Consider the following 15,585-nt stretch of genomic DNA (forward strand, 5'->3'; position numbering starts at 1 on the left):
TACTCAATAGCTTCGTAAAACAGACTTCTTAGAAGAGTATGTAGCAATAGGACAAGGGGGCTTTAATTTAAGGAGGGTAGGTTTAGATTAGATGTAAGTTATGTTCTATGAGGGCGGTGAGGCAGCGGCACAGCTGCCCAGAGAGCTGTGGGTGCCCCATCCCTGGAGGCGCTCATGGCCAGGCTGGGCGGGCCCTGGGCTAATATCTTACAGACACGGTGAGAGTTCCAGGCGATACCCAGAACACCATCCGCCTGCAATAAATATCCTGACAGAGGAAAGCCTGAGGGCAGCCGCTGACAGACCCCTGAGGAGATGGGTAGGGGAAGGCAGTGCAGAGCGGAGCTGGGCGAGCTGCGGCTGCACCACAGCCGCGACTCCCAGCCCTGCGGGGGCTGCCCGCCTCGAGCAGAGCCGGGGGCGGGGGCTGCGGGCGGGCACCTCCCCGACAGGACCGCGGTCCTGACGGCGTTTCCGGGCGGGGGAGCCGGGATGTGCGTCCGGGTTGGGTCGGCCCCAGCGAGCGGTTTCCTCTCGCCTCCCTTCCTCCGCCGCCTCCCTCCATCCCTCCTCCCCTCCCTTCCTCCCTCGCCGTCTCCGAGGCGGAGCCGCCGCACGCCAGGGGTCGGTGAGAGGGAGAGTGGGGTCTGGACGGGAGGGGAGAGTGGGGTAGGGCCGAGCCCAGCTTGAGCTCGGGGTGCCCGTGAGGTCCTGGGGGAAGCCGGGCTCCCTGGGTGGGCGGTGGCTGCGCTTCCCGAGCGCGGGGAGGTAACGCGGCGGTACGGAAGCGTTACCCGGCGGGAGAGGCGCGGGGTGGGAGCGCCTGGCGGGCTGCAGCCGGGATGGTGCTCCCGTTTCCATCTTCCCATGGAGAAGTGCTGGTTTACATAAGCCTCTCTGTGTCCCATGTGCCTGCCTGCACCGTCACCTTTGCCCGCGTACCTCAGCGTTTTGAGGCTGTCTCTGGTTAATGTACAGGTGGGCACGGGCGAAAGGAACGGGAGGGAGCAGGGCAGTCCCGCAGCGCCGTGTGAGGTGAGGTCCTGCGGTTGTGGGGCGGGCTCCTTGAGTGCAGAGCTGCGCGCATCAAGTGTCAATCAGATGAAGATTTAAACGCCTTTTAAATGAAGCATTTTAGGGCGGCTTCTTGTTTTTAAGAGGTTTTGGAGCGGGGTCCGGAGGAAGCCACGGGAGTGATGAGAGGGCTGGAGCAGCTCTGCTGTGCAGTCAGGCTGAGGGAGCTGGGCTGGTTCAGGCTGGAGAAGGGAGCTATGGGGAGGGCTCACTGCAGCCTTACAGTGCTTGGACAGAGCTTACTAGCAGGAACGGACCAGCGTTTTTGCACGGCCTGATAGCGATGGGACGAGGGGAAATGGCTTCAAACGAACTTAACTTCAGGTTAGATGTTAGGAGGGAATAATTTACTCAGGGGATGATGATGCCTTGATGCAGGCTGCCCAGAGAGCTGTGCTGCTCCATCCCTGTAGGTGCTCGAGGCCAGGCTGGGTGGGCCTTGGGCAGCTGAGCTGGTGGGGGGCTGCCCTGCCCACAGTGGGAGTTTGGAACTAAATGGTCTTTAAGGCCCTTTCAGACCCAAGCCGTTCTGTGATTCTATGATCTTTGTGAATCCTAAGGTGAAATCGTCTTCCTCTTGCTTTCTGTTCACAGCATTTTTATGAACACCGCCATTTATTTTATTTACAGGATTGATAGATCTGTGAATAAGCCAGAGAGTCACTTGAGCTGCAGAGATGTTGGAGGAAGACATGGAGGTGGCCATCAAGGTGGTAGTGGTAGGAAACGGAGCTGTTGGGAAGTCCAGTATGATTCAGCGATACTGCAAGGGGATTTTTACCAAAGACTACAAGAAAACTATCGGTGTGGATTTCCTGGAAAGACAAATCCAGTATGTATCAAACAGGTGTCATACTATGCATTTTTACATTCCCCTCTATTTCTTTGTTCCATTGTAATCCTGAGACTGACAGATACTTCTGTGGAGATTTTCTGTCTCTAGTTGTTTGAAGTGAAAGTGCTCATGATAAAACGTTTGGATGAACTTATCTACAAGTTTTGGGTTTTTATTATTTAAACATGACTTTTCTTCATAAAGGAAGTGTAGAGGAGGAAAAGAAAAGGAAGCGGAGGATAAAATGGGGGCTCTCAGGAAAGAGCACCTAATGTAGTTGCAATAGTATAGTATGGAGTTGAACCATTATCAGTGCTAAGTTTTACTGTGTAAAATTAACCTTTAATCTTTTTTTATTGTAGAGATGGAAATGCTTCTATGCTGGTTGCTTTGTATTAATCGCAGAACCATGTCGTTTATTTCAGAGTTAATGATGAAGATGTCAGGCTAATGTTATGGGACACTGCAGGTCAAGAGGAATTCGATGCGATAACTAAGGCCTACTACAGAGGTGAAAATACCATGTTTGTTTTTGGTAGTTGGTAGGGTTTGGAACATGTCTTTAAGATATTTTCCTATTTCTGGATTAGGAATTTCAGTAATTCTTTGTGTTTGCAAAGTATGTTTTGCTCACCTTTTTCAGTTTGTGAATGTATTTCCACTTCATGTAAGTTCCTCTCCATAATCAAATACCTCTTCATACAGTATTGTCCTTTGAAAAAAGCATAGACCAGAACAAGACAAATGTCTGGACAGAAACTCTTACATGATATTTCAAACAAAACAAACTCAAAATCAAGCTTAATTTGTTTTATGTGATGACCTACTTTTGATCCAATAATCTTCTTTCAAATAAGTGACTAATAGTTATGCCTTGATGTTTTAGGGTGTTACAGTTTTCTTTTTATATTTCATGGTAATTTTGATTAACCACTTTTTAAAAAATACTATTTCTTGCTCTCCGTTCTAATTGTTGGCTGCCATTTCTTCAGCAAAAGAAACTCCTGTTTCTTTTTATCCTCCTGTGAAAATAGACCATTCAGTTATTTTACTGCTAACAAGTTGAGCATGCGAGTTTTAGAAGGTAGGACTTGATTATCTTTTAGCTTCTTTATCACTTGTTTCAAGCCAAAGCCTTTTTCTGCTAATGACAGGCAGTGACACGCTGAAGCATGGAGTATCCATCTCCTCCCTTAGCATCAAAATGGAACACTTAGCATCACTGGAACAGGCTGCCCAGGGAGGTGGTGGAGTCTCCTTCTCTGGAGATATTCAAGACCCGACTGGACGCCTACCTGTGTGACATGGTGTAGGGAGCCTGCTTTGGCAGGGGGGTTGGACTCGATGATCTCTGGAGGTCCCTTCCAGCCCCTAAAATTCTGTGATTCTGTGAAAATGGGTGGTTTAAAAAATCATCTATGAGGATCTTGATATCCTGCTGATGACTCACAGTGCAGGTAGAACTTTGCCTTCCAGATTTTTGTACTGAAGAGCCTGTTGTGGAGCAGAAGGTAGTCATCCTGTGGGTACACGTTGTAAATTATGTGATGGATATCTTAACTCTGCAGAGATGTTAGATCTCTGCACTAAACTCTGCACTAAACTTTGAAGGACAAGGGAGATTTTAAGAGGCTGGCATGCAATTTCTGTTTAGGTCTGCAAGCACAGTATTATAAAGCAAAAGGCCAAATTTACTTTGTAAGTTTTGGTGCATTCTGTTGCTGATAAGAGGAGGAGGATGCCTCCAAGGGAGGTAGAGCAATTGTTGGCTGTTACTCCAAGGTCTGCTTCTCCCTCAGATCTCTGTCCCACTGACTGCTGTCATTACAGTGAGGGTTACATACATTGTAATGCATTGTCAGTTCTTCAGGGATCAGGTGCTCATCTGTGACAACACAAGAAGTGCTTCAGAGTCTGTTTCTGAGCCGTTGTGCAGGGGCTGAATTCATTCAGCCTTACAGAGCAATAAATTCAGAGCTGACAGCAGATCTGTCACGTGGTTTTCATGTCCAGGTGATGATGTGCAGCACTGCTGCATGCCTATGATCATACCATGCCAGGACTCAAACTGTCCAAAAACCTAAATTCAAAGAGTGGAAGGAAGCTTTGTGTATATATATATATTTCCTATTCTGTGCTATATTCGTGCATCTTCTCACAAGTTATGTTTTTTTGCATCCTGTGTGAGCCACACATTCTCTCAGCAGCTTGGTGCTTCATTTATATGCTAAGCAAATGCACAAGTGGCTGTCGTTAGCAGCTCCATGCTTTGTGTTCATGTTACAGATCTTTCAAGGTAGTATTGATGACTTCTTAGTGCTTGCATACTCTCCAAACGCTACCACTGCTGTCTTGAGCAGACACTTGTTAGGTTTCTAAAAGAAGGGATGCATCTCACTCATTAGTCTGCTATTCAGCTGCTTATAAGTAAGGGCAAGAACAGAAGAGTGAAATGAATAGGTGCCAGGTATAAAGTCTTGTGGATGGTGCAGTTTGCTGAGGATCTTCAAGGCCTCCTCAGCTGTCAGGTTTTCGTTCTACCTGCATCAAGTAGGGATGCTGAATTTTTTCTGGATTAGTCAAACTATGGCTGTCTTGTCAGTGACTGCAGCCAGATGGAACCTGCTTTATTAATGAAGTGGGGATTATCAAAGCAGTAGTCGCGCACACAAAAAAATCCAGTGTCCTTTTTCTTCCAAAAGAACTTTTATATTAAATATTCGCAGAAGATCTGCTGGTTTCAGCTGTTGTGTTTCTATCTGATGTTATTCTCTGCTTTTGCTACTGGTGTTTGTTGTTGTATGCAATCTGTCAAGTGGTGTAGGATTCCATCTGGAGTGGGTCAGAGAGATACTGATGTTATTGACCCTCTTAAATGCTGCCATTTACTAAATATAGAATGGTGTTTATATGCCTAAGTCCTGTTTTTTATTCGTTTCTGTTGTTGTTTTTTTTAGAGCTCCTACGCTGATATTGTAGTTTCTTAAATTTATTTAAGAAACTCGATAAAATATTGAGTATTTATCAGTATTCCTGGAAGATGAAGAGTTACAATTTAAGTTCTTTACTATGAGAGTGGTGAGGAGCTGGAACAGGCTGCCCAGAGAGATTGTGGATGCCCCATCCCTGGAGGTGTTCAAGGCCAGGTTGGATGGAGCCCTGGGCAGCCTGGTCTAGTATTAAATGGGGAGGTTGGTGGCCCTGCCTGTGGTGGGGGATTGGAACTTCATGATCCTTGAGGTCTCTTCCAACCTGGGCCATTCTGTGATTCTGTGAAAAGAATGGACCTAGTAAGGTCTCTGTCCTGCAGCACTTTTTTCTGACATCTGAAGCCATATTAACTTTTTGAGTCTCAGTACTTTTGGGGATTACTGGATTAGTGAATTCTGATGTTCCTTACAAGCCGGTGATCAAAACCTCCAGCAGAAGTTTGGAAGTACCCGGTTACACGAATGTGTATAATTTGTCATTGTTGACACTCGCGTGTACTTCTTGATTATGAAAGACACTTTGTTGACGTAACTTTCTGGTAGAATCCTTCAAATACCAGAGTCTGGAAGGCCTCAAAAGCATCTCACTTTGACTCCTAGTTAGAGACCACTGTATGATCCTTTTTGAAAAGCAGTATGGCTGAGCTGACTGTTATTTTTACTGTCTCTGTCCACTATGCTGTAGAAGCAATACATATAAATTGAGTAAAGAAATATGTTGTATGCCACCTTCTTTTTACTTACAAACATACTAGGACTTCTCTAACCTTTATTGCCAAGTTATTCCTGTGTTGTACTATTCAGAAGGAATGAGCGGAGAGAGAGCTGGAGTGGAAATTCTGCAGGGGATTTCTTAGTCTTAAATCTGAGCAAGGTGATGCTTGTAGGTGGTGAGAGCCCTTTAAACGTTCCTATCTCCAGCAGCTCTAAGAGCTTGAGAGGCTTGATTAATCTTGATGGTGAGATGATGGGTAAATTCAGTGCTGACAGATGCAAAGTAACCAGCCTTGGAAGGAAATATAATTTGCAGATACCTCACAGGATTTTCACTGGAAGTGCATCAGGTTAGAATATGGTGTGAACACCAGGGAAAACAAGCTGAATTTTAAAATAGAAGTAATGAGAAGGAGAGGAATATGAAAGACTGCATTGCTGCTGTTTGCTAGTAGAGCCTAATTTGGAATTCTGAGCATAGTTTTTATTCTGTATAAAACAAAGTCAGGAGGGTCTTAAAGACATGCGAGTGTTTAAAGAATATAGGAAAACTTCCCTAAAGATAGACAAGTTGGGGTTATTTCAGGTTCTCTCATTTTCAAAGTCCACATTACTGTAGCATAAAGAATAGCATGAACTGCACTTACAGACATTGAAGAGTGAATAATAGTTCTTTTTTTGGCCCCCATTTAAGCCATCTGAAGAAGTGAGCAGTAAGCAAATTTCTCTTTTCCAATCTATTCCAAAACCCTCTTCCTTCCCCCACACACGTGCATCTTGTTGGAAACGGTTTGAAGGGCAGCAGACTCAGCCCTTGTGAAGTACAGGCATTGTGATTGAAATAACATGGCAGCTCAGTGTCTTTCATCTGGGGAGTTTCCTAACCATTGGCTCCTTGCAAGCTGGTGGCAAAAGTGGACTTCTAGAGGAGGAACAGAGAAACCTCTCTTACTTCACATACATTTAATATGATTTTGTTTTCATGTTTGTTTGTTGTTTTTTATGGATTTATAATCAATCTGTGTATTTTAGGAGCCCAGGCTTGTGTTCTTGTGTTTTCTACAACTGACAGAGAGTCCTTCAAAGCAATCCCTACCTGGAAGGAAAAAGTGATGACCGAAGTTGGAGACATTCCCACAGTTCTTGTGCAGAATAAGATTGATCTTCTGGATGACTCTTGTATAAAGAAGTAAGATTTTTATCTTACTGCTTTTAAGGAACAATGTATTACCCCTCTATACAGATGCTTAAGAAAGGTCTGTGGGAGTTCATAAAATTAATCATAGAGTGGCTTGGGTTGAAAAGGACCATAACGATCATCTAGTTTCAACCCCCTGCCGTGGGCAGGGTTCCTGGTGAAGACTTCAGATCTGTAGATGATCAAACCCAAGCCCTGCATCCAGACATGCCCTGGAAGCACAGGTGCCTGGTATTCCGGCAGGAGTGCAGTTACTTGGGCAGAAGTTTGCCCAGGTAGGGACCTGGGGGTGTTGGTTGATGCTCGGCTGAATGTGAGCCGACAGTGTACCCAGGTGGCCAAGAAGGCCAACAGCATCCTGGCCTGTATAAGAAATAGAGTGGGCAGCAGGAGCAGAGAGGTGATCATCTCCCTGTACTCAGAACTGGTGAGGCCGCATCTCGAGTACTGTGTTCAGTTTTGGGCTCCTCACTACAAGAAAGACATTGAGGCCCTGGAACGTGTCCAGAGAAGGGCAACAAAACTTGTGAGGGGTCTGGAGCACAGGCCTTGTGGGGAGCAGCTCAGAGAGCTGCGATTGTTTAGCCTGGAGAAGAGGAGGCTCAGGGGAGACCTCATTGCACTCTACAACTTCCTGAAGGGAGGCTGTGATGAGGAGGGGCTTGGCCTCTTCTGCCAGGCAACAAACAGGACCCGAGGAAATGGCCACAAGTTGTATCAGATGAGGTTTAGACTGGACATAAGAAGGAACTTTTTCTCTTAGAGAGTGGACAGGCACTGGAATGGCTGCCCAGGGAGGTGGTGGAGTCACCATCCCTGGCAGCGTTCATCCGGATGAGGAGCTACAAGATCTGGTTTAGGGGTATTTCTGTAGGTATGGTGATGGGAGGGCAGTTGGACTAGATGATCTCATAGGTCCTTTCCAACCTTGTGATTCTATGATTCTCTTAGCTTCATTCCTTCTTCTGAAATATCAACCTGAAAAATGGATCAAAAGCCATGATACGGTAATTTTTCTTCTAATCAAAAATCATAAGGCTGTTAAATTCCTCTCCTGTTAACGCTTACTTCTACTGCTGAACTGCCATGCATTGTGCAGTTTGATTAGTGAAGGCCTGCTAAAGCAGTGAAGAGGTTTGAAACAGGCTGTTTGATTAAGTATCTTAACATTCTTAGCTCTGCTTTCCTTAAGTTTGGTTTTATTGCTCATCTTTATCAGATGTTTTAACCATAGAAATCCATATCTTTTAATATTCTCAAGCTCTCTGTTGCTTCACAGATTTTACTGTCAGTTCATTCTGCCTTTGTATATATGTTCAGTTTCATTACTGCCATAAAATCAGCTTAAACAAATGCTAACTTCTGTTTGTCACAGTATAATATCCTTTGGAAAACACAGCATGATTCATCATTCTCCACTTTATTTCTGCCATCTTGCTGCGAGGTGTACAGTAATTCTTTTTATCATTTCCTACGCTGGCTTTCTTTCATCTGTTCCCTCTCACTGATGATGTAAATCAGCTTCTACTCCTTCTGCAAAGAATACTGAGGACTTCTCAAACGAAAAGCAAAAGTACATTTTAACTCCTCCTGTATTTATGGTACATCGCTCAGGCTTTGTTCTCCCAACGCACCCTTTGCCTCAGTAACTCCATCTTTCTGATGACTTGATTTCCCTTAGTGAAGTTCTCGTGTTTCCTCACCTTTCCCTTTAAATTTAGCACAAATTGCCTTTCCCTTCACAGGAAACAAATAATTATTATGCTTTATTTAAAAACTTTAAGAAGCACTTTTTGGTTATCTTGACTTTTCGATAGTAATTCGTCTGTTGTAGTGTTTTGTTAATTACAGCCTCTTTCCTTTTGATTTCACTGACTGATCTCTTAGGACACTTGGGAATTTTAATTAATGAAGTCAATGAGCACTGACACGCAATTGTTTTTGCTTCTTACAATACTGCATGTAAAGTACCACAAAGAAATATAGAATCAGTTGTTTTTTGACTGTCTGAGCTTCTTAGCTTACTAAGTTACCACGCTCGCTCTGACACAAAGTGTCTCGTCTGTAAGAACAAGTGATAGAAATTAATACTTACAATGCCAAATGACAGACATTAGTATTTATGAAGTCGTTTTCTGTTGTGCAGTGAAGAGGCAGAAGCACTGGCAAAAAAGCTAAAGTTAAGGTTCTACCGAGCATCTGTGAAGGAGGACCTCAACGTAACTGAAGGTAGGAGACACAACAGAGGCGGTGTCTGTCCTGTCCTTCACTGTATCTCTTTGTTGCTTTTGCGTGCTGTTGGTAACCCTTCTTATGCCTTCAGTTGTTTGATACCACTATGATATGCCTGTTTCTTTGTGTACATCTTTCCTTTCTCTTCTGTGAATGATGAAGAGCTTCAGTATTTAAAAGTGCTGATGTTTTTTGGGCTTCCTGGCCCTACTGACCATCACCAAATGGTGGGCTTTTAGAAGTGTATACATGGAAGTTCAGACATTGCAACATACTAATTGCTGAACAGATTAATTTATGATCTCTAATAGTTAAGAAGTAATTTGTATTTCATAGTTCAGTTATATTAAAATAAGGTACACTAAAATTAGAATCTGCTGCGGTCTTTTGTCTACTGATGGTACCTTAGTAATTCCCAAGTCTTGCTTTTTAATGCATTTAAGTCTGGGTTGATATTGACTCGTTTGGGTCCTGGTCAGGTACATGCACCTGCCAAGGAAGAATCATCAGATTGTGTTAAACATGGAGTGTGAAACCGGCTTTTGTCACCAAGCAAGAGTTGATATGAGGATGGTATTATTGATCCAGGTATTGTTTTTAAGTGGACCCTGAAGTACCTTTTTTCTACCATTCCAGTTTTTAAGTATTTGGCTGATAAATATCTTCAGAGGCTCAAGCAGCAAACAGCTGAAGAACCAGAACTAGTACATACAAGCAGCAACAAGATTGGTATGTATACTGTGGTAAATCACACATGCACACAAACGCAAAAAAGAAGACAGTGTTTTATGCCATCAAAATTTGTGGTCTCATCTGTTGCCGTAAGGAATTACACAGTGGCTGGGGTCTGATAATTACCGTCCGGTTTTAATATGTCCTTTCTGTTTGTAAGATAACTTTGTGCTGTACAGTTACAAGATTGCCAAATAGCTGGAGCGAAGTTTCTAGCTAATGTTTGGCTACTGTCCTTGTATTAAATTCTTTTAAATGTTGTCTAAGGATTTGAGAAGGGCTGCCTGCTGGGTTTCCTTTATGCAATTAGTGTTGGTGTTACTCATTTTGGTGCAGATGCGAGAGACTCACTATGAAAGAATCTGGCACATAATAAAAAGGTCTTTGTAAGCTTTGTCTTGAGTAGAACAGCACCAAACTTTTGTAGCCCTTCAACAAAGCCTTCCTGAGTTTGTTCATTTATTTTCTTTGAATCACTTCATTTTTATTCAGTCTTTTTTCCATACCTTTAGCAGTTTCTAACTTTAAAATGTCTGTGTTTCTCTGTATTACTCAGCTAAGCATAATTTTGTTGCTGCACAATTAGTAGCATACTTGGATGAGTGCATGTGCTTCCCCTTCAATTACACAGGTGTTATATACTAGCTTTAAATACTGCCTGCCTAGTCATACCACTTGGCTCTACTTCAAACTTAGTTGCAAAATTGACCAGAAAAACAGGTAAATGTTTTGGGCTTTTTTTTTTTCCTTGTTTTGGTTTGGAGATGCCTCTGAGGAGAAGTACTATGAGTTCGTAACTGCTGCAGCATAGGTGTTAATGGATTACACTGCAGGGAGGGAAGAAATACAAATGCTCTTTTTGCCTTCAACTTTCTGTAGGTGTTTTCAATACAGCCATTGGAAGTCACCCCAACCAGAATTCCAACACTCTTAACGGTGGAGATGTCATCAACCTCAGACCAAACAAACAGAGAACCAAGAAAAGCAGAAGTCTTTTTAGCAATTGCAGCATACCTTAGGCTGCTTTGGGAGGGAAAAGAGCAACCGTGAATTGGATGAAGTTGTGCAATTGAATACAGAGTAAAGCTTTAGAGGTATTTTACCAGTGCTTTAGCAAATCTTGTGCCTATGGGATCCTTGCTTGGTGGATGTATCTAAAATTGCTGATGCGGTGTTTGTTGGTGTGTAGAGTGAGACACCTGGTGGCAAAACGCAGAACTGTGGCTGCCCTGTGCACTTTTCAACAATTATTAAGCAAACTTCTCCATTTTGAAGGCATTATTTATAGAGCTATGAACTGGGTTTTGCAGAATTGAGAAGCACATTTAACGCAAAGATAAGATGCACACGTAGGTACAGACCATAACGTTACGGCCCAAGGTAAAGTAGCAACCTCGTAACTACATTTCAAAGGCAGTGTTAGCATTGGTGAGCCAGGACACTAAGAAGACAGCGGAAGAGCAAAGGGAAGACATCATGTTTTATGCCTTTCTCTGTTAGCATAGATTCTGGTGGTTCTGTCAGTGCAATATACTCACGTCGTATATATATGTTTGTGGAGGTATGTATGTAGATGTTGGGCATGAACACTTCGGCTAAATTCAGGTGTATTCAACACATGGAGGTCAGCTACTGACTATGAAATAGCATTTCACAAGATTTTTTCCTTTTAAAACATTACCTTTCAGATGAGGCTTTCCCAACTGCTGCTGTGTGTGTTGAACTCTCTATACTTGGGCCTGAGCGCTTAGATGTAAATACAAACAGTGCCAAAAATGCTCCTTCTTTTTTACCTAATGCTGCATTGCAGATGTTTGTGTAAGTTTGTTTTTCCTCAGTCTTAAGAGGTTGACCAGATAAGTGCTTGACACTAATAGATATCCAGATGGAACATACAGTCATATTCCTGCCCAGGTGCGATTGCTGTATCCTGTATCATCCACAAAAAAGGAACTTGCAAGGTGTCACAAAATGCTTCTCTTCTTGGGAGAAACTTCTCATAGGTCCTGCAAAGTAGGTTACAGAGGATCCCAAACATGCAGCTAATAACCGATTGACAGTAATGAGACATTCCTTAACGTTGTTGCTGCTACTTACAGAGAATCTAATTCTGCAAGATTGGAGACATGGCAAAAAGAAATTTCAAAGTACATAAGTTCATAGGACTGATTTAGACATTTTGGGAGCCCAAATCTAAATTAAAGATATTTGGGTTTAGGTTCCTAAATCACTACGGTGCTTTTAAAAATGCTAAGCAAGATATCTCTTATTTACCAAAAACAAACACTTTTTAATCCTCTACGGGAGCATGCATGCCTTTTAGAAATACCCATTTTGTTTACATGGTTTTGTATTGTATTATATAATTTTAACTTTCTAGGGTTTCTATATCAAACCTGCCAGTGACAAATGCAAAATATGCTGCTTGGAAAAAAAATCAGAATTTTAATAGTTTTTTAAACAGTGTATGAGAGTGAGAATGACTCGACTGATCCTGTATATTTTTGGAGGAAGGACTTTTCACTGTGTGAATTCGTATAGGAAGCTGGACTTATTTTATTTCTTTGTCAATGAGTGTGAGAACTGCAATGTACTCTTGTCCCACTGTCTGCAGGGAAAGAAGTGGGTGGCAAGTTATGCACAAACACTATAGATCTCTGAACGCTGTATTTGATGTTTACTCTATTAGACTTTCTACCACGTACCTTTGTGTCTCTGGCACGCTGTCACAGCATCTCCAGTTGCTGGCAGGAAGGCGGTCCTGTAGGCGCTCGGTCCCTTTGCTGTTGCAGCAGAATGTGTTCTTCGCCGTAATGTTTCCTGTATTCTCTCTTGGATAGATGCCTTCATTTTTAACAAGTGCATTTAATCACTGTATGTATGTGTAAATGGAGTCAAGTCCTACTTGTCATAACGTTTTAAGTAAGGTACTCACGAAATGGAAACAAAAAGACTTATGATTGTACATAATGGGGCCGTCTTACAACTTCAGAATGTAGGATAGGTACGTATTAAGAATGCTGACAACTGTTTTCAATATGGAAACTTTTACATTTCATTGCGTGTTTGATAGTTTAACCTTTATATTTGTTTTTTTTCCCGAAAAAGCACACGAACCCACAACGTGTCTGGAGCATTTTTCTCGCCTTGTTTGACTTTGTAGAGTACTGAAAAACCTTTGTGTATAATGACCATCTGTACTATGACATATCATTCATCAGATGTTGTATGAGTACATAAGCCATTTGTATTGAAGGTCCTTTGCTATAAAACTGCTATTTTAAGGAGTGGAAACTCAATGGAAATTTTCATAGATGAGAGACTTGCTCAATTTAGGATACACTGAAATTTAGTACACACATGCTTGAATCTAGGAATATATATTTGAAGTGTTGGGCAACAGTGAGTTTTAATTTCACTCCCCTCATAAGCTAAAGTGGCTCTTTCTGTGTTGCGATTTGCAGTGCTCAATTCCCAATATGGCTGAGGTGGAGACTGTCCAAATTAGCATTTTTTTTCTGTACTTTTGATGCTGGTATTTTCAGTGCACAGATGTGAACCAGAGGCCTTGCATATGACAGGCGTCCATAGGTATCCATGTCACTGCTCAGCAGGAGAGCTGTTTGACTTCTAAATGAGGAGACGTGCCTACGCTTCCAGCATTCACATTGTCACGTGTGAATAATTTCAGTCACAAACACTGCCCCCTTCTCCGCTCAGGGCTCTCGTGAAAACCCCATGTTTTAGGCACCTCTCTGTGCCTACGAGGTGGAAGAGAACACGACCAAGTGTGATACCTGCTACTGCATTCAGTGCTCTGTGCACACATGCCAATCACGAGTCCAAGTTTTGTTCTGAGAACCTGAGCTAATTGCGCTCCTGTTACTGATGACAAATTACTGATTACAATAACTCCTGTGACTGACATCTCGTGAGTAGCTCACTGGATATTTTATTTAGCTCTTGACAAAATTGTTTGCTTTTAGCTGATAAAGCTAACGTGGGTAGAAAACTTCAGTGAAGTAAGCATTCATTAAAGGGCCCAACACTAAAGCATCTGCTGCTCCCACGTGGTATCCATTCAGTGAATGGCTGCTCTCCCTGGGTGCACAGTAGCAGTGCCAGGGATGTATTTCCAGCTGGAAACAACAATCTCAGAGTTGTAAGACTGGGTGCATTAAGATTCTTGGGCTTATGTGTGTGGTTGACTTAAAGAGACAGACAATTCTGGAGTTCTTTTGTTTTCACCATTACTTAAGGTGACATTTACCCTTTGTGATAAAAAACGTCCAAATTACTGTCAAATTTCCTGATTAATTTCCTTATACTTCGGTAAAATCAGTCTATTTTTTCAATGTTGGGCACATCTGATGTTTTTATTTGCATCAGTTCTGTAGATGTGCGTTATTCTAAAGGGATTTGAGTGGCTGAACACGCAGTATGGCTCTGAGGTTATACCTGGGTACATGCACAATGCCAGTGAACAAGCTGGTAGCTACCAGTTAATGAGTAACAGAATTAATTACTTGCACTGCCAGACCCTCTTGCAGGAATTCAGTCCTATATCAGGTGAACAAACCTGCTGCCTGGTACTTAAGTCCCTAAATCTAATCTCAAGCCTCTGGCTAAGGCTGTAGCTCCTGAAATCAAACTGCATGCAACACAGAGAGCAAGAGTGGTCTAAGAAGCTTAACTTCATCAAAACCACCACACCTGCGGTAGGAAGTAACCATTGAGTATATCTTTTTTTATGCTGAAGTAGTATCTGACCAAAGAAAGTACTAATACATGACTGAATCTTACTGGCAAGTTCACGTGCTTTAAGTGGTTAAAGCAGACAGGGACATAACTGCGTTTATCACCTTCACAAACTTCAAGTAAATGTATTCTATTTTTACAAAGAACTCATCGTATCTTACAGTAAACTCACAAGTGGTAAAATAAATGTTTAAAAATGAATATTCTGTGCACACTGTTCCTGTACAATTCCTACAGCTTAATTCTGCTGCTCCCGTAAGTGACACCGGTTGTTGCATCGTGTGCCTTTACTGTGTTTCTCTGAGTACCGCTCAGTGTTTTTGTGGTCATATTAAAGTGTCAGCGTATTAAATAGCATGAAATTGTCACAACCCTTTAGTTGTGCAACCAGAGTCTGCCCAGCAACCTGTGCCGAACTCTGGCTTGTACGCTGCCAGCAGCTGGGATCCATGCGGCACAGGCACCCTCCCGCCTCCTCAGAACAGTGTGGGCATCCCCAGCTAATTGAGACGCGTTTGCTGAGCTCCCGCCCCTTTTTTCTTCACCACAGAACTCCAACAGAAAATATGGATTCTCTTCTGCTCCCCGAGGTCTTTTTAGTTTTCATAATTGATCTGGCTGACATAGTGACAGAGCTTAAATTAGCAACGTATTAATAGGTCTGATGCATTTTCTGAACGCAAACAGAGGTAACCAGTGTGTTGATTTTCATGCTTAATTTCATCTAAAGTAAAGTAGAACTTGTGGCATCTGTGTCTGCCTCTTACCTTCCAGGTATCCCAGGAGTCTGAAAAGTAATACAGCGCTGCTTCCTCTTGCATGCAATGTAGCACGCAGAGAAACCATCTATTTGCATAATACCCGGATAAGAATTACTTAGCAGTGTTTGAGGGAAGCAGAAACTTTTCATGTGAGAAAACTCACCTATTTGTGCTGAGCATTTTGAGGTCAGAGGTGAGCGAAAGCCTCATGCAGACAGAAGCTGTCACGCTGTTGTGGTTGGGCTTTTGTGTGCTGTGCTTTGGAAACCAGGCAGCTTCTACCGCCAGGCC

At 42.8% G+C, this 15,585-nt stretch overlaps 1 protein-coding gene across 2 annotated transcripts; it reads left to right on the top strand.

Moving 5' to 3' along the window:
• Positions 1-514: 514 nt before the first annotated feature.
• Positions 515-14,904, top strand: RAB23 (RAB23, member RAS oncogene family). Of its 2 annotated transcripts, none has more exons than XM_015859208.2 (7): positions 515-628; positions 1,705-1,906; positions 2,335-2,420; positions 6,646-6,802; positions 8,958-9,040; positions 9,680-9,772; positions 10,655-14,734. In XM_015859208.2, exons 2-7 carry the CDS (start codon positions 1,752-1,754, stop codon positions 10,792-10,794), a joined length of 714 nt encoding a protein of 237 aa, XP_015714694.1. In that variant the 5' UTR covers positions 515-628; positions 1,705-1,751; the 3' UTR covers positions 10,795-14,734. The 2 variants fall into 2 exon arrangements, with proteins under 2 accessions (XP_015714694.1, XP_015714697.1); XM_015859211.2 differs by lacking the exon at positions 515-628 and adding an exon at positions 1,016-1,035 and having other exon boundaries at positions 10,655-14,904.
• The last annotated feature ends 681 nt before the right edge of the window (positions 14,905-15,585 follow it).

The sequence above is a fragment of the Coturnix japonica genome, chromosome 3, assembly GCF_001577835.2.
Source record: "Coturnix japonica isolate 7356 chromosome 3, Coturnix japonica 2.1, whole genome shotgun sequence".
Classification (NCBI taxonomy): domain Eukaryota; kingdom Metazoa; phylum Chordata; class Aves; order Galliformes; family Phasianidae; genus Coturnix; species Coturnix japonica.